The sequence below is a fragment of the Arachis hypogaea genome, chromosome 3, assembly GCF_003086295.3.
Source record: "Arachis hypogaea cultivar Tifrunner chromosome 3, arahy.Tifrunner.gnm2.J5K5, whole genome shotgun sequence".
NCBI classification, from domain to species: domain Eukaryota; kingdom Viridiplantae; phylum Streptophyta; class Magnoliopsida; order Fabales; family Fabaceae; genus Arachis; species Arachis hypogaea.
Genome location: NC_092038.1, coordinates 130,499,305 through 130,526,949, shown reverse-complemented (window position 1 = coordinate 130,526,949; position 27,645 = coordinate 130,499,305). Strand labels below are relative to the sequence as shown.

At 31.9% G+C, this 27,645-nt stretch overlaps 1 protein-coding gene across 1 annotated transcript; it reads right to left on the bottom strand.

Annotated features, from left to right (window-relative positions):
- Positions 1-15,175: 15,175 nt before the first annotated feature.
- LOC112791634 (uncharacterized protein At4g22758) lies at positions 15,176-17,872 on the bottom strand. The gene is made up of 2 exons (XM_025834544.3): positions 17,229-17,872; positions 15,176-15,603 (listed from the first exon to the last, which is right to left on the bottom strand). Exons 1-2 carry the CDS (start codon positions 17,515-17,517, stop codon positions 15,419-15,421), a joined length of 474 nt encoding a protein of 157 aa, XP_025690329.1. The 5' UTR covers positions 17,518-17,872; the 3' UTR covers positions 15,176-15,418.
- Between the last annotated feature and the right edge of the window lie 9,773 nt (positions 17,873-27,645).

Genomic DNA, 27,645 nt, shown 5'->3' with positions numbered 1-27,645 from the left:
AGTATATCAAATACATAGTAGGGGCCAGCTAATCTTAGCTTTCAAACTAGTATAAATTAAAGAAAAAAATAATCATTTTTTACACATCTCAAGTTGATGAGTGATTAATTCAGGGATTCAAAAAAAATAAATGTAATAATCCAATAATAATAAGATAAGGTAAGTGTTTATTACTTTTTTTTATATGAAAATAACAACTTGTGTGACTTACATGTCCCTGTTCTTCCTCGATCGTGTGCATTGCTGTCTGATGTATCTTTTTACTGTGAAATTATTGTGATGACACTGTAAGAGTGGACAGCTAGCACTGCATGAATGCATTGTTTATTACTTGAAGTAATTAATCAAAATTCAAAACTGATTATTATAAACATATTTATCAAAATACTTTTATTTAATAATATGTAAATATATAATAACATTACTAGTTTTAACCATTTATTATATTTAAAATGATGTCAAATTAAATTTCCTTACGTTTTCATCATCAAAATTAAACTACCCCTTCTAATTTGAGAAGGAACAAAAGATAAGATTGAAAAATAGTTCTTTTTACATGTCCTTTTCCATTAGAACCTTATAACTTTTGAACTCATGAAAAAAGAGAAGATATTTTCAACTTTCTTCTTTTGTTTGAAAGATTCTTATGTTTTGAAATCGTGGCTTCTTATTGTTGTATCTTTTTCCTATGTCAATAATTTTCCAGAAGTTATGTTGTTTATCACTTCAAGCTACATGTACATATTTACAAAAAAAATAAAAAATAAACTATCAAGTATTCAATTATGTATATAAAGTTATAGACTACATTTACATATAGATTTTTTTCTCTTTCAGGTTACTTTTGGGGTAAGAGAATTCGATGTCTTCCTTCTTAGTTTGATTGCTCCTCTCTTTTAATGTGTTACATCAATGAATATTAGTAGTTAAGAAAACAAGAGTGGTCCATATTAATAATACAACATAAAAAAAATTATATAAATTAAAGTTATTCCATATTCATCAAAAGTCACGACTCATTTTAACAGTCATAATAATTAATTTTTGTTGCATATCTTCATGTTAAATTATCAACGAATGATCATTTTATAAGTAAATCGTCTAACAATATTGAATCAAATTAAATTCCCAAAATTTAATTTAAAAATAAAAAAACTTCACATTTATAAACTATCTAAAAATCACATGTTCAAAAGATATATAAAACTTGTAGTAATTAATAATGCATGCTCCTACAACCCTACAACTTTTAATGTGTTACTACTATCTATTTATAATTATTTTGATATATCTTCTAAGCTATTTATATATAGTAGTTGCTATAGATATCTATCTTAGAGCATTTTGGTGAGTAGATCACCAAATATGTACTTGGAACATTGAACTTGAACTCATATGCGGAAACTAGAAAGAATCCGTATATATACACAAATAAGGCATGAACATGGAGTATCTCTTTTTTGGCCATGAATTTGTTTTCATTCTCTATATATGGTTCTATGTAGTGGAGTGCGGTCTACAATGGCGGCCCTTTATTGCTTCCTTGTGATGAATGGTTTCTCGTGTGTGTCTTTGTGGGGATATATATATAATAAAGCAACCATATAGCTAGCTTAGCTCCTAATGAAAGTAAAAGAAATTAAATTGATGGAATTAGCATCCTCCATATGTATCAAACTAAAAGTTTGCATAAGACCGGGGCAAATATATATGCATGAGATGTGTGTGAAATAAATAACAGATTTTCACTTGATATCAATAATTTTTTAAGTAATTACAAGTAAAAGATAAAATTTAAAATCATGATTCTATAAGTGATATGTGAAGTCATTATGAGTTACATATGATGAGCATGCTTATAAGCTAAATATTTAACTGTAAATTGTAATATTATTGGTCAGAAAAGTTTGCAACATAAGGTAAAAGTTTGCAAGTTATTTTACCCGTTCTCCTTTACCTTTCATATACTATGGAAAATTGTATGATAGAATTATTTTCCGAATTATAGAAAATGGTTATCAAGATAAAGAGCAATTATACTCGAATACATGCATGCATTTATGTGGGTAAACACATGCAAGTGCACTACCGTACGTGAAAGCCCCGTAAGAATTAAAAAAACATCTAAAATTTCTCTTAAAAAATAACAAATAGTTTAGAACAAATAGTTCACAGCTAACTAATCATATATGGTCGCAATATTCATTTGTAGTCGTTTTTGTTGTGATAAGGATACTATCATACCTTAGTGGATGCCCATTTTTTATGAGGTGTAGTTTCTCAAGGATGACTATTATTTAATATGATCTTGAAAAGCTACTCATGTACATATATAAATAGGCTTAAGCCTCTGAGTATTATACATAGTGAAAAACAATAATAAAACAAAAACAAATGCTATTTTATCTCTCTTTACTTTTTATATTATTTTTATCTTTATATATATACTTATGTAATTCTCTCTAGTTACTTTTTATACTCCTTTCTATCTTTATATATATATATATATATATATATATATATATATATATATATATATATATATATTACAACATATAATATTATTATATATATAAATTATTATTGAGCTAATTATTTTAATACTAGAGTCTTCTATTTATACATCTTTATTTTATATATCTTTTATTTTACAACACGTTATCAGCACGAGATTTTGATCAAATTTTTAGGAAGACTCAGGTAACAAATTTTCATTATGTCGAAGCTCTCTCATCTTGAATTCAATACTCTTGGTATATCTGGAAACAATTATTTATCATGGATACTAGATGCTGAAATCCATCTTGATTCAATGGATCTTGGAGATACCATTAAGGCTGAAAATAATGCATCCCAGAAGGATAAAGCTAAAGCCATGATTTTTCTCCGTCGTCATCTTGACGAAGGATTGAAAAATGAATATCTCACATTAAAAGATCCTGCAGATCTTTGGAAAGACCTTGAAGAAAGGTATAATCATCAGAAAACGGTGATACTTTCTCAAGCCCGATATGAATGGACGCACTTGCGTTTACAAGATTTTAAATCTATAAATGAATATAATTCTGCAATGTTTCGAATCACCTCACGAATGAAATTATGTGGGGAAAAAATAACTGATCATGATATGTTGGAGAAAACTTTCTCAACCTTCCATGCCTTGAATGTGCTCCTGCAGCAGCAGTATCGAGAGAAAGGGTTTAAAAAATATTTTGAGTTAATTTCTTGCCTTCTTGTTGCTGAACGCAACAATGAGTTGTTATTGAAAAATCATGAAGCGCGCCCAGCTGGCGCCGCCCCATTTCCTGAAGTAAATGCGGCAAATCATTACCTCAGAAGAGGTAAATGGCAAGCTTTTAATAACAAGAAAAATTATGGAAGGAAAAAGAATTATATTCAAAAGAGAGGATCTCACCAGAAGTGGGATAAAGAAAGGAATATTGGGCAGAATAAATCAACAGAGGATAAGTGTTTTCGTTGTGGTGGAAAGGGCCATTGGTCTCGTACCTGTCGTACCCCAAGGCACCTAGTCGATCTTTACTAGGCATCTTTAAAAAAGGATGACAAAGGAAAGGAAACAAATTTTGTTTCAAATGATGCTGAGAACTCCACCACTCATTATGATGTATATGATTTCTTTGAGGATCCTGAAGGAAATATTGGTCATTTGATCAATGATGGAATAGTTTAATATGTGGGATTGTGAAGTATCTATGTAAATAAATAATGTAAAGAATTTATTGTTAAGTTTTATTTTCTATGTATTTAAGTTTCAAATGTGATGTACATAAATAATGAAATATTAATGTTTATGAATTTTGAAATTATTAAATGTGTCAAATTTAAAATAAAATTTTAGTATATGACATTATTTTATGTACAGTGTTTCTTAGAAAAATAATTCTGATCAAGTATTTAATTTAACTGTGCATACTACTCATTTTATTATTATTTGTTTTTTGAAGAGAATGGCAAGGATATGTAATGAAGATGTATGCCTTGTGGATAGTGCAAGTTCACACACTATTCTTAAAAGTGATATATATTTTACCCATCTTGTGCCAAAAGAGGAATATGTTAATACTATTATTGGCTTAGGCAATGTGATAGAAGGCTCTGAAAGAGCTATAATTTTGTTTCCTGGAGGAACAAAATTTATAATAAATAATGCACTGTTGTCTACAAAGTCTCGAAGAAACTTGTTGAGCTTTAAAGATATTCGCCGAAATGGATATCATATTGAGACTATGAATGAGGGAAATCATTAGTATTTATGTATCACAACTTATGATTCAAATAAGAAAGTTATATTAGAAAATTACCCTCACTTTCATTTGGGTTGTATTATACCAAGATTAGTGCAATTGAATCACATGCCACTGTAAACCAGAAGTTTACTAGTCCAAATGAATTCATAACTTGGCACGACCGATTGGGTCATCCGGGAACAATCATGACGAGGAGAATTATTGAAACTCTCATGGACATTCACTAAAGAACCAGAAAATTCTTAAAACTAGTGAATTTTGTTGTGCTGCATGTTCTCAGGGAAAGTTAATTCTAAGGCCATCACCAGTAAAGATTAGATTTGAGTCCCCTGAATTCCTAGAAAGGATTCAAGGTGATATATGTGGACCTATTCATCCACCATGTGCATCTTTTAGATATTTTATGGTTCTAATAGACGTATCTTCGAGATGGTCACATGTGTGCTTATTATCTTCTCGCAACCTGGCATTTGCGAGATTATTGGCTCAAATTATTTGATTAAAAACACAATTTTCAGAAAATCCAATCAAAGTAATTCGTCTTGATAATGCTGGTGAATTTATTTCCAGAAAATTTTATTAAAAATTCAGTAAAATTATAAAAATTAATAAAATAATTAAACATAAATTTAATTATATATGTATTTAAAATTAACAGTTAACACACGAAATAAATTATTTTGTATGTTATTTTATTCAAATTCAAAAAATTATTATGTTTGACTAAATAATTAATTTATTATTTTTATAATATATAAGTTTTACTAACTTAATTTAAAAATAATTATAGTTTTTTTTATATGAGTTTAGGAAATTATTGGCTCAAATTATTTGAGATGGTCACATGTGTGCTTATTATCTTCTCGCAACCTGGCGTTTGCGAGATTATTGGCTCAAATTAGATGATTAAAAGCACAATTTACAGAAAATCCAATCAAAGCAATTCGTCTTGATAATGCTGGTGAATTTACTTTCCAAACTTTTGATGCTTATTGTATGGCTAATGGAATAAGTGTTGAACATCCAATAGCTTATGTTCACACACAAAATGGGTTAGCAGAATCACTTATTAAGTGCCTCCAATTAATTGCTAGACCCTTACTTATGAGAACAAATCTCCCAACCTCGGTTTGAGAGCATGCTATTTTACATGCCGCAGCACTTATTCGTTTGAGACCAACGAGTTATCATCAATTCTCTCTTATGCAATTAGCTTTTGGCCAGCAGCCAAATGTTTCCCATTTAAGAATATTTGGGTGTGCGATATATGTTCCCAGTGCACCACCTAATCGCACCAAAATGGGACTCCAAAGAAAATTGGGAATATATGTTGGATATGATTCTCCCTTTATAGTGAGGTATTTTGAGATACAAACTGGAGATGTATTTAAAGCCCGATTTGCGGATTGTCATTTTGATAAATCAAAATTTCCAACATTAGGGGGGAGAGAATAAGCTTCCTGAAAAGGAGCTTAACTGGAATGCATCATCATTGATGCATTTAGATCCTCGATCAGGGCAATGTGAACTGGAAGTTCAAAAGATTATACATTTGTAAAGAATAGCAAATGATTTGCCTGATGCATTTTTCGATACAAAGAGGATAACTAAATCTTATATACCAGCGAAAAATGGCCCAATACGAATTGATGTCCCAGTAGGACAAGTAGCCACTGAAGCAAATTCACGCCAGAAGCGTGGCAGGCCTGTCGGTTCCAAAGACAAAAATCCTCAAAAGATAAAAGAGGTAAATAATATTCCTGTTGAAAAAGACTTAGTAGAGACACCTGCAGTTGTCCAAAATTCTGATATAACGCCAGAAGACGTTCAGGTACCTAAAAATTGTGAAAATGACGAGATCTCGATAAATTATGTCTTTACAGGAGAGAAATGGGACCGAAATAAGACAATTGTCAATGAAATATTTGCATATAATGTGGCATTAGATATCATGTATGAAAGTAAGGATCTTGAGCCAAGATCAGTCGAAGAATGTCGACAAAGGAATGATTGGCCAAAATGGAAAAAAGCCATGAAGTCTGAATTAGACTCACTTGCAAAACGTGAAGTTTTTAGACCTGTAGTCCGTACACCTGAAGATGTAAAACCTATTGGATATAAGTGGGTATTTATGAGAAAGCGAAATGAGAAAAATGAAGTTGTGCGCTATAAAGCCCGACTTGTGGCACAAGGTTTTTCACAAAGGCCCGGTATAAATTATGAAGAAACGTATTCCCCTATAGTGGATGCGATAACATTGCGTTATTTGGTCAGTTTATCTGCATATCATAAACTGCATATGCATTTAATGGATGTGGTAACAGCCTACTTATACGACTCATTAGATCGGGATATCTATATGAAAGTCCCTGAAGGACTAAAGATATCTAAACCATCCAATGAATATTCGCAAGGGTTATACTCAGTCAAATTGCAAAGATCTTTATATGGTCTGAAGCAATCTGGACGAATGTGGTATAATCGTCTTACTGAGTATCTGGCAAAAAATGGATTCATGAATGATGATATCTGTCCATGTGTTTTCATAAAGAAATTTGTATCTGGATTCATTATAATTGCTGTGTACGTTGATGATTTAAATATCATTGGAACTCGTGAAGAGATTCCAACGATTATAAAAGCTCTGAAAGAAGAGTTTGAGATGAAAGATCTTGGAAATACTAAATTTTGTCTCGGCCTGCAGATCGAGCATACAAAAAATGAGATCTTTATTCATCAAGCGACATACACAGAGAAGATCTTGAAGAGATTTTATATGGATAAGTCACATCCTTTGAGTACCCCAATGATCGTAAGATCTTTGGATGTGAAAAAGGATCAATTTCGTCCTAAAGAAGAGAATGAAGATATCCTTGGTCCTGAAGTACCATATCTTAGTGCCATTGGAGCGCTAATGTATCTTGCTAATAATACGCGACCTGACATATCATTCGCGGTGAATTTACTAGCAAGATATAGTTCCTCTCCAACCAGAAGACATTGGAGTGGAATCAAACAGATCTTTCGATATCTTCATGGAACGATTGATATGGGGTTGTTTTATCCCTATGGATCCAAGTCATAACTAGTTGGCTATGCAGATGCCGGATACTTGTCTGATCCACATAAAGGGAGATCTCAAACAGGATACCTGTTTACATATGGGGGTATAGCTATATCATGGAGGTTCACGAAACAGACAATAGCAGCAACCTCCTCTAATCATGCTGAAATACTAGCAATTCATGAAGCTAGTCGCGAGTGTTTTTGGCTGAGGAGTCTGATTTAATATATTCTGTTATCATGTGGACTGATTGATCATAAGATAGCTCCAACTGTCCTGTTTGAAGATAATACAGCATGCATTGCTCAACTTAAGGGTGGATACATCAAAGGTGATAGAACAAAGCATATTTCTCCCAAATTCTTCTTCACTAATGATCTTCAAAATCAAGGGACAATTGATGTCCAACAGATCCGCTCAAGTGACAATCTGGCATATTTATTTACAAAGTCACTCCTAAAATTTTCCTTTGAAAGATTGGTACATGAGATTGGAATGCGCCGTTTTCAAGACATTAAATGATGTCGGCAAGAGGGGGAGACTGTACTCTTTTTCCTTGGTCAGGTTTTTTCCCATTAGGTTTTTCTTGACAAGGTTTTTAATGAGGCAGTCCCCATCACTAAAGGATATTGTACTCTTTTTCCTTCACTAAGGTTTTTTCCCACTTGGTTTTTCTTTAGTAAGGTTTTAACGAGGCAATAATCCTAAATGGTCATCCAAGTGGGAGTGTTGTGATAAGGATACTATCACACCTTACGTGGATGCCCATTTTCCATGAGGTGTAGTTTCTCAAGGATGACTATTATTTACTATGATCTTGAAAAGCTACTCATGTACATATATAAATAGGCTTAACCCTCTGAGTATTATACATAGTGAAAAGCAATAATAAAACAAAAGCAAATGCTATTCTATCTCTCTTTACTTTTTATATTCCTTTCTATCTTTATATATATACTTATACAATTCTCTCTCTATTTACTTTTTATACTCCTTTCTATCTTTGTATATATATATACATTACAACATATAATATTATATATATATATATATATATATATATATATATATATATATATTATTGAACTAATTATTTTAATACTAGAGTCTTCTATCTATACATCTTTATTTTATATATCTTTTATTTTACAACAGTTTTTGGTGCATATATACGCAACAAACTAAAAATTTTAAACACTGCAACAAAACATTTTTTTGTAACGGTTTTTCTACTGCTTTGCTAAAATTTTTCACAACGGTTAAAAAAACATTGCCGATATGAGCATTCTTAATGAATTTAACGATGGTCTTAGACAACACTTAATAAAATTATCACTAATTTTTTGTAATAATTTTAAAAGTGGTGAAAACTCAGGTGCAGTCGACTTCATGTGAAGTTGATAACCGAGAGTCGTTAGATGATTTAACTGATTTGACTAAATTTTCATCTAACGGCTCTTAGCTATCAACTTTATGTGAAGTCGACTGCACGTCTGCACCTGAGTTTTCACATTTAAAAGTATAAAACAGCCACTATTTTATAACACATATTAAAATATTTTTTTATTATATTTAACAAATTGCCAATAAATTATTAATTTTTATTATATTTAGCAACAGTTTTAAATTACCAGAATTTTTGGGATTATTATTTGAAAAAGCAATGCTAGGGAACCAAAAGGGTATTAGCAAAAAACCAGCCAAATACCTTTGGGTGAATCCAAAATCTCTACGAATTAATATATATGGATGTTTTTTCTGCTAAGTATCAGAATGTTTCTATTTCATACTAAATGGACGTTATTTTATATATTTTTTGAATTTTTTTGTATTGCAAATATGAATGTCTCTATTTCTTTAAAAATTTCATTTTTTTTAATTTTATAGATATTTAATTATTTTTGCTAAAATATAATTAGATGTTTCTTTTGTTAAGTATTAGGATGTTTTTTTTCATATTAAATGAATATTTTTTTTATAATTCTATAATCGTATAGTTTGCAGAAAATAAAATTGTTTAATTTTGTATCCTTTGTTTTATTCAACATCAACAAAGTCTTATTTCATTTAAAAAAAAAAATCCGCCTTGCTGTTATTGACTACATTGTGTGCGATGAAAGCAATGTATTTGTCACTAACAACAATGGCAACATGGCCAAGATTCTTGCCGGTCGAAGGAGGTATATGTGTCACAAAAGAACTATCAGACCAAATGCCAAGAGGCTTAGTACTCTGTTCATGGAGCGGCATCAGATGGATTGGGACACTTTCGCAAAAAAAGTTAAGGCATCTCAACGAGGATTCATAGGAGAGCCAGATGAGATCAGGCTTGGACGCGGCGGCACCTCCAGAGCATTGGAGAGAGAAAGATTTGTGTGTGATTGTTGGAGGTGGGTAGGTTAATGTGAGAGAGAAGAGAAATGCTTTTATAGGTTTTAATTAGATTTACTTAATTAATTTTAAATTTTTTTAATTTTGAATTTAAAAAATTTAAAATTAATTATTAATATAAATTAATGTGATTTTATTTAATTTTTGGCTAATAACCTTTTGGTTCCATCTATTTTTCCTATTTAAAAATTCCAAACTATTGTTAATATTATTCTGATTTTTCAATTTCAAACCAAAGATTCTCATTTTTCAATAAAACTTTCTATATCAAAACATTTATATAATCAAATGATTAAGTGTCAATCAATATAAAAAAAAACGTATTACCGTACACAATATAAGTTTTGCGCTTAATTAAGTGCCAATCAAATATAACATAAAACCTCTAAAATTGTCGATGGTTTTCATAATTTGAAGTAGAAAAACTATGAACAATATCACTTAAGAGTAATGTGAGGAACCTAAAGGGTATTAGCAAAAAATCAGTCAAATATGTTTGGGTGAATCTAAAATTTCTACGAGTTAATATATATAGATGTTTTTTCTGTTAAGTAACAGAATGTTTCTTTTTCATACTAAATGGATGTTCTTTTATATATTTTTCGAATTCTTTTGTATTACAAATGTGAATGTCTCTATTTCTTTAAAATTTTATAATTTTTTTAAAATTATAACTGGATATTTCTTTTATTAAGTATTATGATGTTTTTTTTTCATATTAAATAAATGTTTTTTTATATTTATGTAATTGTTTAAAAAAATTTTTTGACTAAGATCAAGTGTGTAATTTGCAGCCAACATCCTTCTCTTCAATCACCCGTTCATCCTTTCAAAACCACATCCGAAACTAAATTCCCACCCCAACCGAGAGCCCCCTCTGTCTGTCCACCTCCCTTCATCTCTTATACTTCTTCTTTTGTTTAGTCCAGCTAAAAAAAAGCAGAAACCGAAAAAAGAAAAATTTAGCATTACTTTTTATTTTCTTTTATTTAAATTTCTGCATCTCTTTCTTAATTGCTAGCGGTGCTCCGAGGCACATAGTTGCAGTGCTGGCAGCAAGTTCTATAAGCTCTGCGGTAGAGATTAGAACGAGATGATAACTGGCACCTTGTAGTACATATTCTGTTGTAGAAGAGTGGGTTCCAGTGAAGAGGCAGAGAGAGCCTGAGAGAGAGCGATTTGTGTGTATGATTTTTGGAAGTGAGTAGGTTAATATGAGAGAGAAGAGGAAAGTTTTTATAGTTTTAATTAGGTTTTAATTAAGTTTTAAATTTTGAATTTAAAAAATTTAAAATTAATTAATTATTAATGTGATTTTGTTTAGTTTTTGGCCGATAACTTTTTGATTCCATATACTTTTCCTATCACTAATTACATCAAAATTATGCAACAAGCTGCTCCTCACGGGTAGAAGCTTCTTTCTCAGGTACATCTGCAGAGCCATTAATTAACAGAGGCAACCTTTGGTTGTGATCCATCAGCACCAAGTCTAGGTGCTTTCGATTTGGCTTCTTTTCCATTCTTACCCTCTTTGACATCTTTAGTATCTTTAAAGAAGAATAAGTAAACAATTAAGATGTCATTCTCATAAAGTCATCATATAAGTAAAAGCTCCAAATTTGTTTATACTTATAATCCAATTTGATCATATGGGGATCATTTGTGATATGCTTAAAACTGTCAATTACAATTAAACTTCATAATATGAGGAAGCCATGCGGATATTTAGCAAGTCAATATAAGAGTGGTGTTGTTGATAAGCATTACACCAAATTAAAGCAATATATATGACACACACATAAACAAAAGATTAATGATGGATAATAATTAATACTACTATTATTATGTGACAAGCACTGGCTTCCAACACAGAATATATAAGGCTTAATTATCATATCTCTCTGATTGTACATCACTCATAAGTAATTGGAGAGAGGGTCAATATCAATGGAAAATGAAATTAAATTAAAACAAAATAAAGTGAGGAAAGAAATGTTTATGGTGTCGGGTTATTGAAATGGACAAGGAGTTAGCCTCACTTTGACAGCTTCCATCAGAGAGCACTACCCTTTTTCTTCCTTGGAAAAAACATAAGGGTCCCTCCCTCCAACCCCCTTTTTTGCATCACACCCACTTTCAAGTGCTTAAGCCTCTAAGGCCCTTTTCCAACCAACCACTTCTTCAGTTTCTTTCCATTTTTCCATCACTACCTAGTAAATCAACTATCTCATATTCCCCACTTGTGTTGTGTTGAAAGGACCTTTTATATTTTTATTTTTCTTTTCAACGTCACCAATAATAATTACATTGTGATAAAAATAGTCCAGAATTCACTTTGATTAGCAAAACAAAAATTGTATCTTTTATTCTCAAAAGAACTTAAAAAAAAGCACACAACTTAATTAAATAGAACTCAATCAAATCAATTTGATAATAAAACAAAAATACATATACATATTTATACTAATAAAAAAGAGAAAAACCTTCGTGATTTAGATAATATACGACGAACTCATGACACAATATAATAATATATGCAAAATTACATTACTTTAATTAACAATACAAATATAAAGATATAAACTCTTCTACATCATTGTCACTATCATTTATATTCTATTATTTAAAATTTGTATTAACCATTTTCTTATTCATTGGACTTAAGGTAGATATTATTAAAAAAAGTAACAAATTTTGAGCAACTGAAAAGTAGTTAAAATTAATAATAATATTTTAAATTGAAAGTGCATCAAGAAGAAGAAAAGGGTTTTGATTTGATCACCAGTTGTCAAGCCAATATATATAACTCATCCACTACTATACTGATTTAAAGTTTTCCATCATCCAATCAACATCTTCTTTCACCACAGAAACCATTAGTAATGAAGAAAGGTGAGAGCTAATAATTATTGTGAACCTTTTTTAATTAATTAATTAATTAATATACTTTCTTTCTGATTGCATTACAATTTACAGCTGATCCGTCAATAGAATATGAATTAAGTGTTTCCAATGAGTTACAATCTCTACATCGATCCCCACATATTATGTTATAACTTAAAATAATGTTTCATGAACTAGAAGTTGACCCTTCCACTTGAAATTCTTGAAATTGACCTACTATCTTTTGGATGGTCATTTTGTGCCTTATACTTTTTTTTTTATCTCATATCATTCATGTGAACCTTTACTATTTGAAATTTCGATATTCATCGAATTTAGGTCACACATGGCGAGTGGGCAACTCTATCACCATCATAAATTTAGTAATAACCAGCTTTGTTTTCATTCTTCCTAAGCAAAGGGTTTTCTGATATAGACTTCTGCCTTTTTTTTTCTCTTGAAATGAATCTTATTTATTTATTAGTTTCTTATCGGTACTTTCTTTTTTATATAAACGAATATTTGTTTAATAAAAGATAAAGTTCCTTGAATTTTATATCATTTCTAAAGATACTCACATGATTATGCTTATGCGGTTAAAAAATAAGTGCTTGTTAGATTAATTGGGTAAAATATTTTTGGGCATCGCACTTTAACATATGATGTGAAAGCTAATAATCATATGGGATCTTTGATCGTCAATAATGAAGTAATACAAATGGTTTTATATGTTCAATTACCAGAATTATGGGGTTACGGTTGTGACGTAACAATTCAAATTAAGCAATTCTTATCCCTGTCAAAGAAAAAAAAAGGTTAAGCAATATTTATCTCAAAGATAAATTACCCAATTTAAATTAGATTAACTAAAATTTAGTAGCCCTAAGCTAAGCATGGATTAGATTTATCGAATACGTTAAAAATCCTCTTTGCCTAATATTATTAATTTCAACTAGGGAGCCTAATCTGTTTTTTTTTTTGGCTAGTATCTTAACCCTAAAATTTAAACTCTAAACAGTAGTAAATCTTAAATTTTAAATACTTAAACTTTAACCCTTCAAAAAAAAAATTAAAAAGATATATAATTTTACAATAAAAAAGTCGACTAAAATTAACTAATTAAAAGTTGATTTTTTTATACTTATTCCTTTATAAATAAGGCTAATTCACTTAACATGGATTAGATATATCAAATAATTTAAGAGTAGTCTATTATGAAAGATAAATGAATGAGAACATTTTGTTTTAGACGTGAGCGCGTGAGAAAGGTAATAACATGGAACTCCCACTAATTGAATGAGATTGAGACTGAAATAATATCTAGATAAAGTTGTATCTTGAACTCCTTGTCGAATCAAAGTTCAAACTTCAAACAAACACATTGTTTTTGTTGGGCCAATGGGCATTATAGAATAGTTCTTTTCATGAAAGCACTGTGCTGAGGTCTAAAGAACAGTCACACTTAGGGAGTAAAGGACCACCACCCGCGCTTAATGTCTAGTGCATCCTATATTTCTATAAACTTTTCTTTCTCATTCCATCATAAAAGGCCCACTTTTCCCGGCACTTATACATGTGTGCAATTAGAAAAGAATCAAATAAAAAAGCGAAAATAGAATGCATTTGTCTTAGTCATGACGAAAGAAAATAAATTGGAAATTGCTTCTCACTTTCTCTGTAACGCAATAATTCATTAATATATCATTCGGTTGCATTCTTTTTTTTTTTTTTTGGTAAATCGGTTGCAATCTTTATATATACATATATACCTCATTGGAGTGCCTTTCGCGATCCATTTGTTGGGCCCAAATTGCATAAAAGTGGCTATTTGTTGAAGTATTTGGTTGTACGAAATTGTAATCTTGAATTTATATTTTGGACTTTATTTAGATTTTGTCCTATGGGAAGTGGGCTAATAAGTTGTTCAGCTTATCGATCGAAGTCAAATAAGCCTATATATTCCGTCCAAAAATAAGCATACATATTATTATGGGCCAAGGATTCATCTGTTTTTTTCCTACGCATTCATGGTAATACAAATTTTGATGTCATCAGAAAAATATATTTTCGGGTCACGAAGAACATGAAGGGATTCAACGACTACAAGCGGGAAGAGCAGCTAGAGTCCACTGTGCATCATCATCAGCACAAGTTTTTTAGTGATTATTTTTTGTGTTCATGTAATGATGTTAATATTCTTTACTCAGCAATATTCTTTATAATTACATGAATACAATATATATATATATATTCTTAAAAACAACAGACAAATAGCTAAACAATCGTATCAATTGAGTTGTTTGTATAAAATAACATTAGTAACAACAGTTAATTTGTTTTGGAATTTCCACTAATAATCAAGTTGTTCCTTAGATTTTAGTTAATCAAATTTTAAGGTGAGGGGTGCACAAGAACAAGCACTTTTTGCATCAATGATGAATAACATAAAATATAAGGTGAAAATTTATTAGATGCAGGTATTTTTATTTGAAGTTGATAGTTAAAAATAATTAAATAATAATTTCGTTAAATTTATTAAATTAATTACCTAATAGTTTTTGATTATCAATTTCATATAAAAACAAATATGTTTTCACCGTCAATATATAATCTTGTGTTAATAATGTTCTAAGTAACTTGAACAAAGTGGCTAAGCGTTTATAGTGTTTTAAACGCTAAACCAAACACACTCCTAACTAATAGTAGTACACGGCTGCAACAAACACATTATTGGATAATAAAGTACAATCATAGGAAACGACATCATTGTTGTGGAACAACTCAACATGAAATGGATGGATGATGTATCTCTTCAATGGGATGAGATTTTCAATCCAAATGATTTGTTGAACCATGCCTTCCAGCCACTACCACCATTGCGTTTCTGCTGAGATATCAGCTCTGAATGTGGTTGTGTCTTTGATAAGCAAACTTGCTTCTTGCACAGCACAAAATTTCTCACCCCATAAGATCCTATGGCTTCCAAAGGATTCAAAGCTGTTATAAAGTAGTTTTTCCATCAAAATATCAGTAATTATTGTAGATAAATATAACAGATCTTACAAAATTATTCTTTTTAAAATTTACAAAAAGAAATACTCAAAAATATAGTTATAAGAATTAAATTGCAGTTCATCTGGTCATAATACTAAATTACTAATTTAATTATTGAATTACTAATTAAATCGGTTGATCAATTATAATCAAATAATTATATAAAATTTATTTTATTTTTTATACTAAATATTTTTTAGTCTTGTATTTGTGTATAATTAACTATTATTTTTAATTTTAATAATTTATTAAGTAATTTATATTTATTATATATTTTGAATATTTATTAAAAAATCATATAAACATAGAAAAAAATTATGATTAATTGAATATTTTTGCTTTTTTAATTTGTAAATATTTAATAAAATTAATATTTATTTTAATAATGGTAAATAAATTAAAAAATAATTAATTTCAAAAAAATAATAAAAAAACACATAATATGAAATTAAATTAAATTAAATTAATATAATATAAAATAATAATTATATATATACTGATTCACTCATAAAATGATAAAACACATGAAACATATCATCCTGGTGGCTAAGCCTTATCCTTGCAAATCTGCCGTTTGATCGATTCAATTGCAATAACGATCTGTATGTCAAATCGAACTGATTAAACTATCAATTTGGCAACTAACAAGAATTTTACTAATTTTATTATTAAACTCTTGTTTATGGTTGTGTTTAATAGAAGTATTTTTGTGAATGTATGGATGTGCCTTCTTATATATATTAATGCTAATTATAATTAAAATATAATAATTAATTATTATTGACAATAAATTGATAAATAATATATTAGTACTCTATGTTTTTTGATTCATCAGTTTCAAACCGACCAGTCCAGATTGGCTTTACTAACACGGTCCAAAAGGTAGCGTTTGGTAGAGAGACAAAGACAGAAAGACTGAGACTGAAAGACAGAGACCGAGAGACAGAGATTGAAACAAATCTCAGTATTCTGTTTGGTGCAAAATGGGAAACATGAATTGAAATAAGAATGAAACTCTAATTTAATTTGCACAAAGGGTAAAATTGGAATTAATTAATTGAAATGAAAGTGTTTAAGGTATAAAATGTTATTAAAGTTTCAGTCTTCATCTCTAAAAATTTCAGTCTCCTGTGTCTCTACTTTTTGGAGGTACTGAAATACTGAAATTTTGGAGACAGAGACAGAAATTTTAGTACCAGTCTCTGAACTAACAAACACAATATTGAACCTCAGTCTCTCAGTCTCTGTCTCAGTACCTGAAAACAAACGCTACCAAAGAGACCAAATTAAGACTATAACTCTGCAAGAGTTGCCAAAAAACCAGTTTAAGGAACCTATTTTCATGGCCAAAAAAAAAAGGAACCTATTTTATTTTGTTGAGTAGCGAACGAAAAACAAATAATTACGATTTGAGAAAACAGATACGAAAACATGATTACTGCCACTTTAAACTTGTTAAAATGGTAAATAATTTTTTAAAAGAGTTACCATACTCACATATTCAATACTTGTATCCCTATTGATGCACGAAACTAAAAGGGGGGGTGAAAAGTGAAAATGATTAATACCATCAAAGCATGCATTTGCAGAGTAAAGGAGGAAGTTGGTGGGATCAAAACCAAGAAGAGGAAGCCTGCCTTCACGAGCATAGGACTTGAGAGCGGTTTCAATGATAACACAAACACTGTCCTTTTCATTCACCACAAACCTTATTGGCCCTGCGCTCCCAAGTATGTTGATACTCACCAACAACCTCTTACTGCTGCTGCTGTTGTTCCTCTTCTTCTGCTGATCCTCATCATCGTCATAGCTCCTCTTTTGCATCAGCATCTTCTCAAAAGCACTCTTCTTCGTCATGATCTTCTTCTTCTTATTTTGAAGCTTTTTATTTTAATTTCCTTGTTTGAAACTGAGATGGTTCAGTGTTGCGGAAGTACCAAACGGTTTTGGAGGAAGCGAAGGAAGAGGAAGAGGGTGATGGCGCGTGAAGGGTGGTTCCACACGCTGCGAACCTTGGAGAAGAGCATCAAAGACAGAGATATACGCAGCATCCAAGAAACCTTAGCTTGGAGAAAGGAGAAGAGAGAACAGAATGTTTCGGACAAGTGCAACAAAACCCTGCACTCACTTCTTCTTATATACTCTTCTCCTCTCAATTTAACTCCTTCATTCCTTCATATATATCCTGTATCAAATTAAACCAATAAGTTACTCAAATAATTCAACACAAGATATATTACATTTAAACGCCATTATTGCTTACGATGATAATTATTTTGTTAATTTTTATAGTTTTATTAAATTTATAATTAGATTTTTATTTTTTTTAATTGAATCTCTATATTATTTTTAATTTTATAATTAAGTCTTTTTTAGTATAAAAAATATTAGAATTAATTGAATATTTCTTTGCAAATTAAAGGTATTTATAATTAAAAATTTAATTAAATTTTTTATCGTATGTATTTAAAAAAAAATATTCTGTTAATTTTAATATTTTTGACATAAGAATGATCTAATTACAAAATTTAAAACAGTGTAAAAATTTAATTAAAAAATATTATAAAAATTTTATTAAAAATTCAGTAAAATTATAAGAATTAATAGAATAATTAAATATAAATTTAATTATATATGTATTTAAAATTAACAGTTAACACACGAAATAAATTCTTTTGTATGTTATTTTATTCAAATTCAAAAAATTATTATGTTTGACTAAATAAATAATTTATTATTTTTATAATATATAAGTTTTACTAACTTAATTTAAAAATAATTATAGTTTTTTTTTTTTTATATGAGTTTAGGAAAAGTTGATCTAGTTGCACATGATAGATGACGAGTCACACTTCATGTGTCTCGTGTAAGAGTTACTTGGTGTAAGAGTTAATTGGTGTAAGAGTTAATTTGTTGAAACTTGAAAGATTCTATTTGAGAGTTTGGTGGTGCACTGGTGCAGGCAATGGCAGGGAAATGGATGGTGGCAGATAAAGCATCACAATAATAGCCAATAGGATTGAAGTTTCGGTTCGGTACCATAAACAAATTTATCATATTTTGGCATCTAACCTCCTCATGCGGCCATTATTGTATTGTTTATGTTCTTGTCATTGACTTGAGAATTGAGATGGAGTAGAAGATAGCGACACATTGCAATTTGTACCTTAATCATGCATTTGGCCCCTCCCTGCGACATTTTTTTTTCAATTATTATTATTTTGTTGATTGTTGGTTAAATAACTAATGTTTTAACAAAATGGAGCCAAATATTTTATATGATTAATTAAATTTATAAGTGAAAGTTAATTTTATTAATAGTAGGGGCGAAATATACACATATGGCCCCTTCCTGACGTACTTACTCATCAGGTTAATAATTGAAGTTATGGTTATATTATGCATCATTTTTTCTCGTCGTTAGTAATTGATTTACGCTACAAGGAGTGATGTATCTCAAACAAGTTTTTCACATTTTTCCAACGAGCGTCATAATCTTCCTACTATTCTCCCTTCACAAGCATTTACGTCACCATCATTCCCATCCACACATACCCAACCTCTCAAGTTTTAACTAAGTATTTTCAGTACGGTTGTATATTATTCATTTATTTTTGTATTGTCGGTTATTTTATTTCTATTAGTTGAAAAATAATGTTAAATAATATTGTTGAAGTAAAACAGACCTAAACATGATGTATAACGAACAGTTGAAAAGTGGCTTACAAGACCAGAAATAGAAGAAAGTCACGTTGAATAATCACGGTTGGGAATTTCATAGATGACATTTGAGACTTGAGAAGGTGTGAATAAGATGTTGAGTCGAATACAAGGTGTTTGGAATCATCTAAATCAAAGCAACATTATTTCGTGATATGTATGTTGGTTTTGGTTTATTTCCCTGTTATGAAATTAGTGTAGGGAGTGGTATGTGACATTAATTTCTTTTTTCTTTAATAACCCCATCAAATAAGTGGATGAGTATAAGAAAGAAATAATTAATAACAATAATTTTTTGCAATATATTCCTTATATTTTATCTAAATAAAAAATATTTACCTACAATTTTGGAAGTCATAGGATCTAATGGGGTGAGAAATTTTGTGCTGTTGACAAAACAGAACTTATCATATTGAAGACATATGAGCTCCATTTAAGAATTAATAAATTGGTAAATGCACGAGGTGGAATTTGAACTCTCGACATTTAATTAAGTGGACTAGTGAGCAAATTACTAGATCAACTCAACTTAACTCTCAATGATTGAACTTTATTATTATCCAGTGACAAAAATGTTAGAAAGCTGTTAGAATTTATTTATTTATTTTTGATGGTAATCAGTGGTTAAGAGAAAAGGGGTTAAATCTTAGTCTCTTTTTGCTGTGTAATGCTTGCTATCTTTTGGAATGCCTTGAGGAGATATTTTTGTTTTTTGTCTCGTACCCAACCAAGAGACTTTTTCTTTTTGTCTCGTAACCAGGCAAGAGATATTTTTTAGTTTTGTCTCATATGCAGCAGAAACAGAAATGGAGTAGAAGAGAGAGAGAATCACACCAAGAAGTATCCTGGTTCAGCTGCTAAGTGCAATGCAGCCTACATCCAGTCTCCATCACAACAATGATGGAATTTCACTATAATCATGCAGATTACAGACACCAATTCTTCCTAGGAACTATCCTTCCTATCTGAGACAAGTCCAGAATCTAACCTTGAAGGTTGTGGTAGGCTTAGAGAAGGGGGTTGAATCTATGCCTTCCTTTTAAGTTGCTGTTATAACCCTTTTAGATCTACACTTTCAATTCGGATTCTGTTTGTACTCAGCAGCGAAAATTTATGAGACACTTTATTTTTGTCTCATGAATATCAGAAAACAGAACATAGCAGAGAAGAGAAAAGCTAACGCCAGCATATATCCTGGTTCGGTTGCCTTGTGCTATGCAACCTACGTCCAGTCTCCTCCACAACAATGGAGGAATTTCCACTATAGTTAAAAGTATTACATACACCAATTTTCCATTCAAGTTCTAACCTAACTTGACATTGGCTATGCTAACACCTAACTATTCACTCTTAGTGCTAACCCAACTAAGAAAGGGATACCTAACAGGTACAAGATACAAGACACTTAACCAACCTAAAGAAATAAGAAAATAACTACTCCAGGCTTTTCTCTCAAGTGTATCACTCTGCCCTTTTTCACTCATGGCTTTTACTTGAGCTTTCTCACAATGCATTTTCTCACAAGAAATTACAGAAAGATAAACTTAGAAAAGTACATTAGAATCAGTAAAACATGAAGGAGATTGACTTCATCAACAGCCTTTGTGCTATGCGAAAATCAAATTAGCAAGCCTCTGATTCAGTTCTTCATACTGGCAGAATGCACCTTTGATTAGGTTACACTGTCCAGTTAGTTGAACTCTCTCAAAGAACACTTCTCAGAATAAAATCTCAATATTATGGTTTTCTCTCCTTGCCTTCTGAATGAACAGCAAGTTTCTTTTATCTCCTTGCATGTTCCTTGGTCCTTCTTCCAAGGTCAACACCTTGAGCCTTGAGCTTCACCAACCCACAGATTCTCTTTTTCTCCTTAATCCCCAGATTAGAAACTTTACTTCTGACTTCTTCATCTTGCCAAAAGCCATAAAGCAGCAACCACATGAGTCTTCCAATAGTCAACTTGATCTGAGTCCTTGAAAACTAACTTGGTCCCCAAGTCATGTTTAAGACCGTGGATACACAGCAGAGAAGAACAGAAACTAGTTTTCTTTTGTATCCCATTTTGGATAGAGTAGAGAGTTGGGAAGAAGAGAAGAAGATCTGATGCATGCAAGAGAAAATGGGTTACCTTTAACCTAAGCTTGATTTGGTTTGAACTTGGTGATTTGACGTCTGCCTTTCAAGCTTAATCCTTCTCTCTCTTGCTTCTTTGGTGATTAGTTTAGGGAAGAAGCTCTTTCTCTCTTTCTAACTTTTCTGAGTTTCTGACCAACTCACAGAGGTGAACGTTGCTTTTGGTTATACAAAAGAGAGGGATTTGCTTTTCTGAAATCAGATCGGGCTTGGATCGATTAGTGATATGCTTGGCCCGTTTTGATTTCTTTGGCTTCTTTCTTTGCTTTTCCTTTGGCTCTTAATTTTGCTTTCAGCCCAACATCCTTGCTGATTGCTTTTCATTCCATTTGGTCTATTGAATTTTGGCCTGCAACAATAAACAATTAGTAATAAGTAATTATAATTAATCAACACTAATTATTTATTTTGCCCAAAAATAATATTTGTCATCACTAATTAATTTTGTTAATTTCTTAACTCAACAATCTCCCCTTTGATGACAAACATGATTTAAGCAATAATCAAAAGGAAATAAATTTGAGTAAGGTTTAGAAACTCCCTTTGATTGTTGTCATTTGCTTTTATGTTGCTCCCCCTTTCTTTTTCAGAATTAGCTCCCCCTGGATTTATGCTTTCCTCTTTGTTCCTGTTTTCTATAGTACTCAAAGAGAACACTATAGAGAGCTATGCACATTAATCTTGTTTAAGGGATATCACACAAGCAACACCACATTATTAGCCTAACATCTAGCTAATATTAGCAGCTAAAAGATTCAACATGTGATTTCAAATATTAATGCAGCAATCAGACAAAAACTTCAAAAGAAATACTATTAGCTGCAGTAATGCCAAAAAGAAAATTTTTTAAGGACACACATTTACACTCTCTCATTGCTTTTACTCCCCATTTTGTCATCAAGGGCGGATAATAAGCATTATCAACAAAAACAATGCCTTGTATCCTGCAGAAAAGAGTTAGATCACAGTTCAAAGAACTAACTAAACTCCCAAAAGTGCAGCAGTATTTAGAGTTATTACAGTCATTTAAAAAGAAACTGTTAAACAGTAATAAAAGAAACATAAGTCATGAGATAAAACAGAAAGCAGCAATAGCAGTTTTCATGAGATAATTCCTAGGCATCAGAACCATTTTCCTCCGAATCAACTTCCTCTTCAACATCAGTGGCAGGGTCTTCATCCTTTTGAAGGTTATCAATGAAGGTCATGAACACAGCCACTCTATCCCTTGATTTCTTTAGGAAATTCTCATGCTTGCTAGCTAATTTCCTTTGCTCTTTGCTCATCGCAATCATGTGATTTGATTGGGAAACAAACTCCTGAACAACATCTTTTACCACATTCAGCAAAGCAGATTTCTTCCTAGTAGAGATGGATGTACCCTCAGTGGAGAGAGAAGGAGAATCCTCAGGAACAAAGTCATCATCTTCATCATCCAAGACCACCCTTTCAGTTCGAGTAGGTCCTTTGTTCTGTTTCACTGAACCACCCCCTTTTAGGTACAAATGTCTATTTTCATATTCCTCATTGGTCAAGTCAATACCAAAATACTCAAATATGCAAGTTAGAAACATGTCATAAGGAAGTGCTTTGTTCTTTTCACTCCTAACAGAGTCAAACATATATCTAACAATCAAGTATGCAAATGAAATTTTAGTTTTGGTGAGAAGGGCATATAAAACAAGAGTATCAGTGTAGGAAACCCTTTGATATGAGCCGCTTTGAGGCAGAATAATGTGGTTGACCATTCGGTGCAACTGAGCACGCTCATATCCTAGGGCTTTGTGAGTGGGTGTAATACCATCAATTAAAGAAACATGTTCACAAATGTGACCAATGCATCATGATAAGAAATTCCAACTCCTTCATCCCACTTAACCGAAGTGTAAGCACAAGGCCCAACATCAGTATACTTCAAAGCATCACTGATAGTTTCATTATTTAAAACTATGTCTCACCCCTTTACATATGAATGAGCAGTGTCTTCATGATAAGTCATGTTTGCATAAAATTCTTTGACCAATAAGGGATAAACAGGCTTTTTGATGTCAAAAAGAAGATTCCAGTCCAGAAAAATCAAGTTATCAACAAATGGAAAACCTTTTCTTTTCAAAGATGGCAGATCAGCGAGAAAAGATGAACATAGGGTGCGATACTTGATAACCCCATCATAAAAGTCATTATTCATGGCAGATTTGAATCTATAGGGGTTATAGTTCGAGTGAGAGGTCAAAAAATGAGATTTGTGATCAAAAGGTCCAATGTCTGGTTCTTTAACATTTTTGAGAGGGACTCGAGTGTTACCTCGTTGAGAGCGCACAGTAACCGACCTGGATTTGGGTTGTGTTGGTTCGGGAACAGGTTCCTCAGCTGCCGGACGTTTGCCCTTGGAGGAGCTAGGCTTCGCAGGACCAGGTTTTGAGGAGCCTGGCTTGGAAATTGTGACCTTCGGTGGTGGTGTCGGCTTGGCAGGGACAGGGTACCTTGGCGTGGTCTTGGTTCGTGCCATGGGAGTAGTGCGAGGAGGAGAGGTAGGCGGAGAAGGTGAAGGAGTGAAAGTGGGGTCTTGAGAGCGAGTTGATGGTCTAGGATATCCTGGAAGCTTATGGATCTTTTCACGCGGTGCTCTTTTAGCAATAACTTTCTTCCCCATTTGGTTAGATTTAGGCTTTTGATGGAAGAGAAGCAGTGGAGTGAGAGGGAAGAAACCGAAGGGTTTGAGGAGAAGTTATGGAGGGAAGAGAGGGAGTGTTAGTAACCGTACCCAAAAGTAGATTTCCAAAACCATGCAACTGCATCACTTTTGAAATGACATGAAAAGACCTGACCTCATAAAAGAAAGATTTTATTTGATTTAAAAATTAAAACAGGAAATTAATTTTAAATTTTGAAAAATTTTTTTGGATTAAGAACATTAAATGAAAATCCTTTAAAAAAAAATTAAGCACATAGCCCACCAAACACAACAACCAAACAAAAAATGTAACATTCATATATGGGCCCAGAGATGGTTGGATTTAAGGAAACATATTGGACCACTCTAGATCTGATTTTGAGGTTGGCCCAGATTAACTTTCACTTGAAAAAAGCCCAAAATACGCTGATTTGAAGGAAACGTTCATCACCTGCCCAGAATTGTCTCATACCTGTTTATGAGACAAAAAGCTCCAGCAAATACATCAGTATTTTTCAAATAAGGAATCATAGCTCAAAATTCCTAGACAAGTCCTAAGCATGCATATCTATCCTTAGCTAATAATTTTGTGAAAATATCTGCTAATTGCTCCTTTTATTTAACAAATTAAATACTAATATCCCCCTTTAGACATGTTCTCTTATTGAGTGAAATTTCACTTCAATATGCTTAGTCCTAGAGTGCAAAACTGGATTTTTAGAAATATTGCTGGCACTCATATTATCACACATCAAGGGAATATTTTCAGCATTTAATTTGTAATCAGCAAGCTGTGTTTTTAACCATAAAAGCTGAGAACAAGAAGAAGAAGCAGCTATGTACTCAGCCTCTGCAGTGGATAAGGCCACTGTTGGTTGCTTCTTACTTGACCAAACATTTAAGGACTTTCCAAGGAAACAACATAGGCCTGAAGTGCTCCTTCTATCAACTCTATCACCAGCAAAATTTGCATCACAATAACCAACTGCAGAAAAATCATCAATCTTAGGATACCAAAGACCAAAATTGGATATGCCATGAACATATTTAATGATCCTTTTAACTGATGAAATATGTGACTCTTTAGGTTTGGATTGAAACCTTGAACACAATCCAACACTTTGCACAATGTCGGGTCTAGAGGATGTTAAGTACATAAGAGAACCAATCATTCCTCTATACCTAGTCTCATCTACATCTTTCTCTATTTCTCCCTTATCTAATTTAGAATTAGGGTGCATGGGAGTTCACATGGGTTTGGCATTTTTTATACCAAATTTCTTAACTAATTCCTTGGCATACTTCTCTTGATGAATGAAAATACCATTTTCAGTTTGTTTAATTTGCAGCCCAAGGAAAAAATTAAGTTCACCAATCATACTAATGTCAAATTCACTTGTAATGAGTTTTTCAAATTCAGAACAAAGAGATTCATTTGCTGATCCAAAAATAATGTCATTAACATATATTTGGACTAGAATAAAATAATCATTAGAATTCTTGATAAATAGAGTTGTGTCTGTGGTGCCTCTTTGAAAACTATTTTTCAAAAGAAAAGAGCTAAGTCTCTCATACCAAGCTCTAGGAGCTTGTCTTAAACCATAGAGAGCTTTAGATAATTTGAAAATATGATCATAATGCTCTTTATTTTCAAAATCAGGTGGCTGCTTCACATACACTTCTCTATATATCACACCATTTAAAAATGCACATTTCACATCCATTTGATATAATTTAAAACCACAAAATACAGCATGGGCTAAGAGAAGTCTTATGGCTTCCATTCGGGCAACAGGGGCAAAGGATTCATCAAAGTCTATTCATTCTTCTTGGTCATATCCTTGTGCCACAAGCCTTGCCTTGTTTCTTGTAATGCTGCCATCTTCTCCTAACTTGTTCCGAAATATCCACTTGGTGCCGGTCACTTTCTTTCCACTTGGCCTTGGAACCAACGTCCACACTTGGTTCTTCTCAAACTCAAGAAGCTCTTCCTCCATTGCTTTAACCCAAGAAGGGTCACTAAGGGCTTTCTTGACATTTTGAGGCTCTATTTGTGAAAGGAGGGCAATGTTTGATTCTTCATTTTCCTTTCTAGTGGATGACCGAGTTCTAACCCCTTGAGAGACGTCCCCAATGACAAATTCCTCTGGATAATTCTTCAAGAATCTCCCTTCATGATGTCTGGTGGACTTGGAGGCAGATTCAGTTACCAAGGGATTTTGGGTGCTGCTGGCTTCAGGATATCCTTCAGATTCATGAGACAAAATGGAATTATTTCTAGAATTTTTAGCAACTGCAGTTTTTTGGTCAGGTTGAGCAGAATTTCCATTTTCTTGATTTTGCCCAGTTTCAACGTCCTTTTGAGCTTGATTTCCTGCATCACAATCTTCTAAAATGCTTTGCACCAAGTTAGTATCACAAAATGTAACATGTATGGACTCCTTAATAATTCTAGCATCTTGATGATAAACCCTATATGCTTTACTAGTTGTGGAATATCCTACAAACAAACATTCATAAGCCTTTGGATCAAATTTACCCAAATTATCCTTGTTATTTAAGACGAAACATTTGCATCCAAAGATGTGTAAGTAGTCTAAGTTTGGTGGGTAGCCTTTCCAAAGTTCATAAGGGGTTTTCTTCAAAAATTTCCTTATGATTGTTCTATTCAAAATGTGGCAAGCCGTGTTAACCACTTCAGCCCAAAGGAATTTTGGAACATTACTCTCACAAAGCATAGCTCTTGTCATCTCTTGTATGCTTCTATTTCTCCTTTCTACCACACCATTTTGTTGTGGTGTCCTTGGACAAGAGAAGTTGTGAGATATTCCAAATTCCTCACAAAAGGATTCAAACAAATAATTTTCAAATTCAGTTCCATGATTTCTTATAGAAGAGATTTTCAAATCCTTTTCATTTTGAATTTTCTTGCAAAAAGGTTCAAAGGCCGAAAAGGCTTCATTTTTGTGTGCAAGAAATAAAACCCAACCAAACCTAGTATAGTCATCCACAATTACTAAACCATAATGTTTACCACCTAGGCTTTGAGTTCTTGTTGGACCAAATAAATCAATGTGTAGCAACTCAGGTGGTCTTTTAGTAGAGATGTCTTCCTTTGGTTTAAAAGAACTTTTTGTTTGTTTTCCCATTTGGCAAGCATCACAAGTGATGTCTTTGTCAAACTTTATCAAATGAAGACCTCTTACTAATTCTTTCCTTACAAGTTTGTTTATTTGAAACATACTTGTATGGCCCAATCTCTTGTGCCATAACCACTTTTCAGATTCTTTAGAGTGAAGACAAGCTACATTTTGATCCTTTAGTTCATCAAGAGTAAGTCCATACATATTATTAAAACATTTGGCAACAAATATCACTTTATTTGTCTTTTCATTAACAATACAGCATTCAAGTCTCTTGAAGATCACTAAGTATCCTAAATCACACAGCTGACTAAT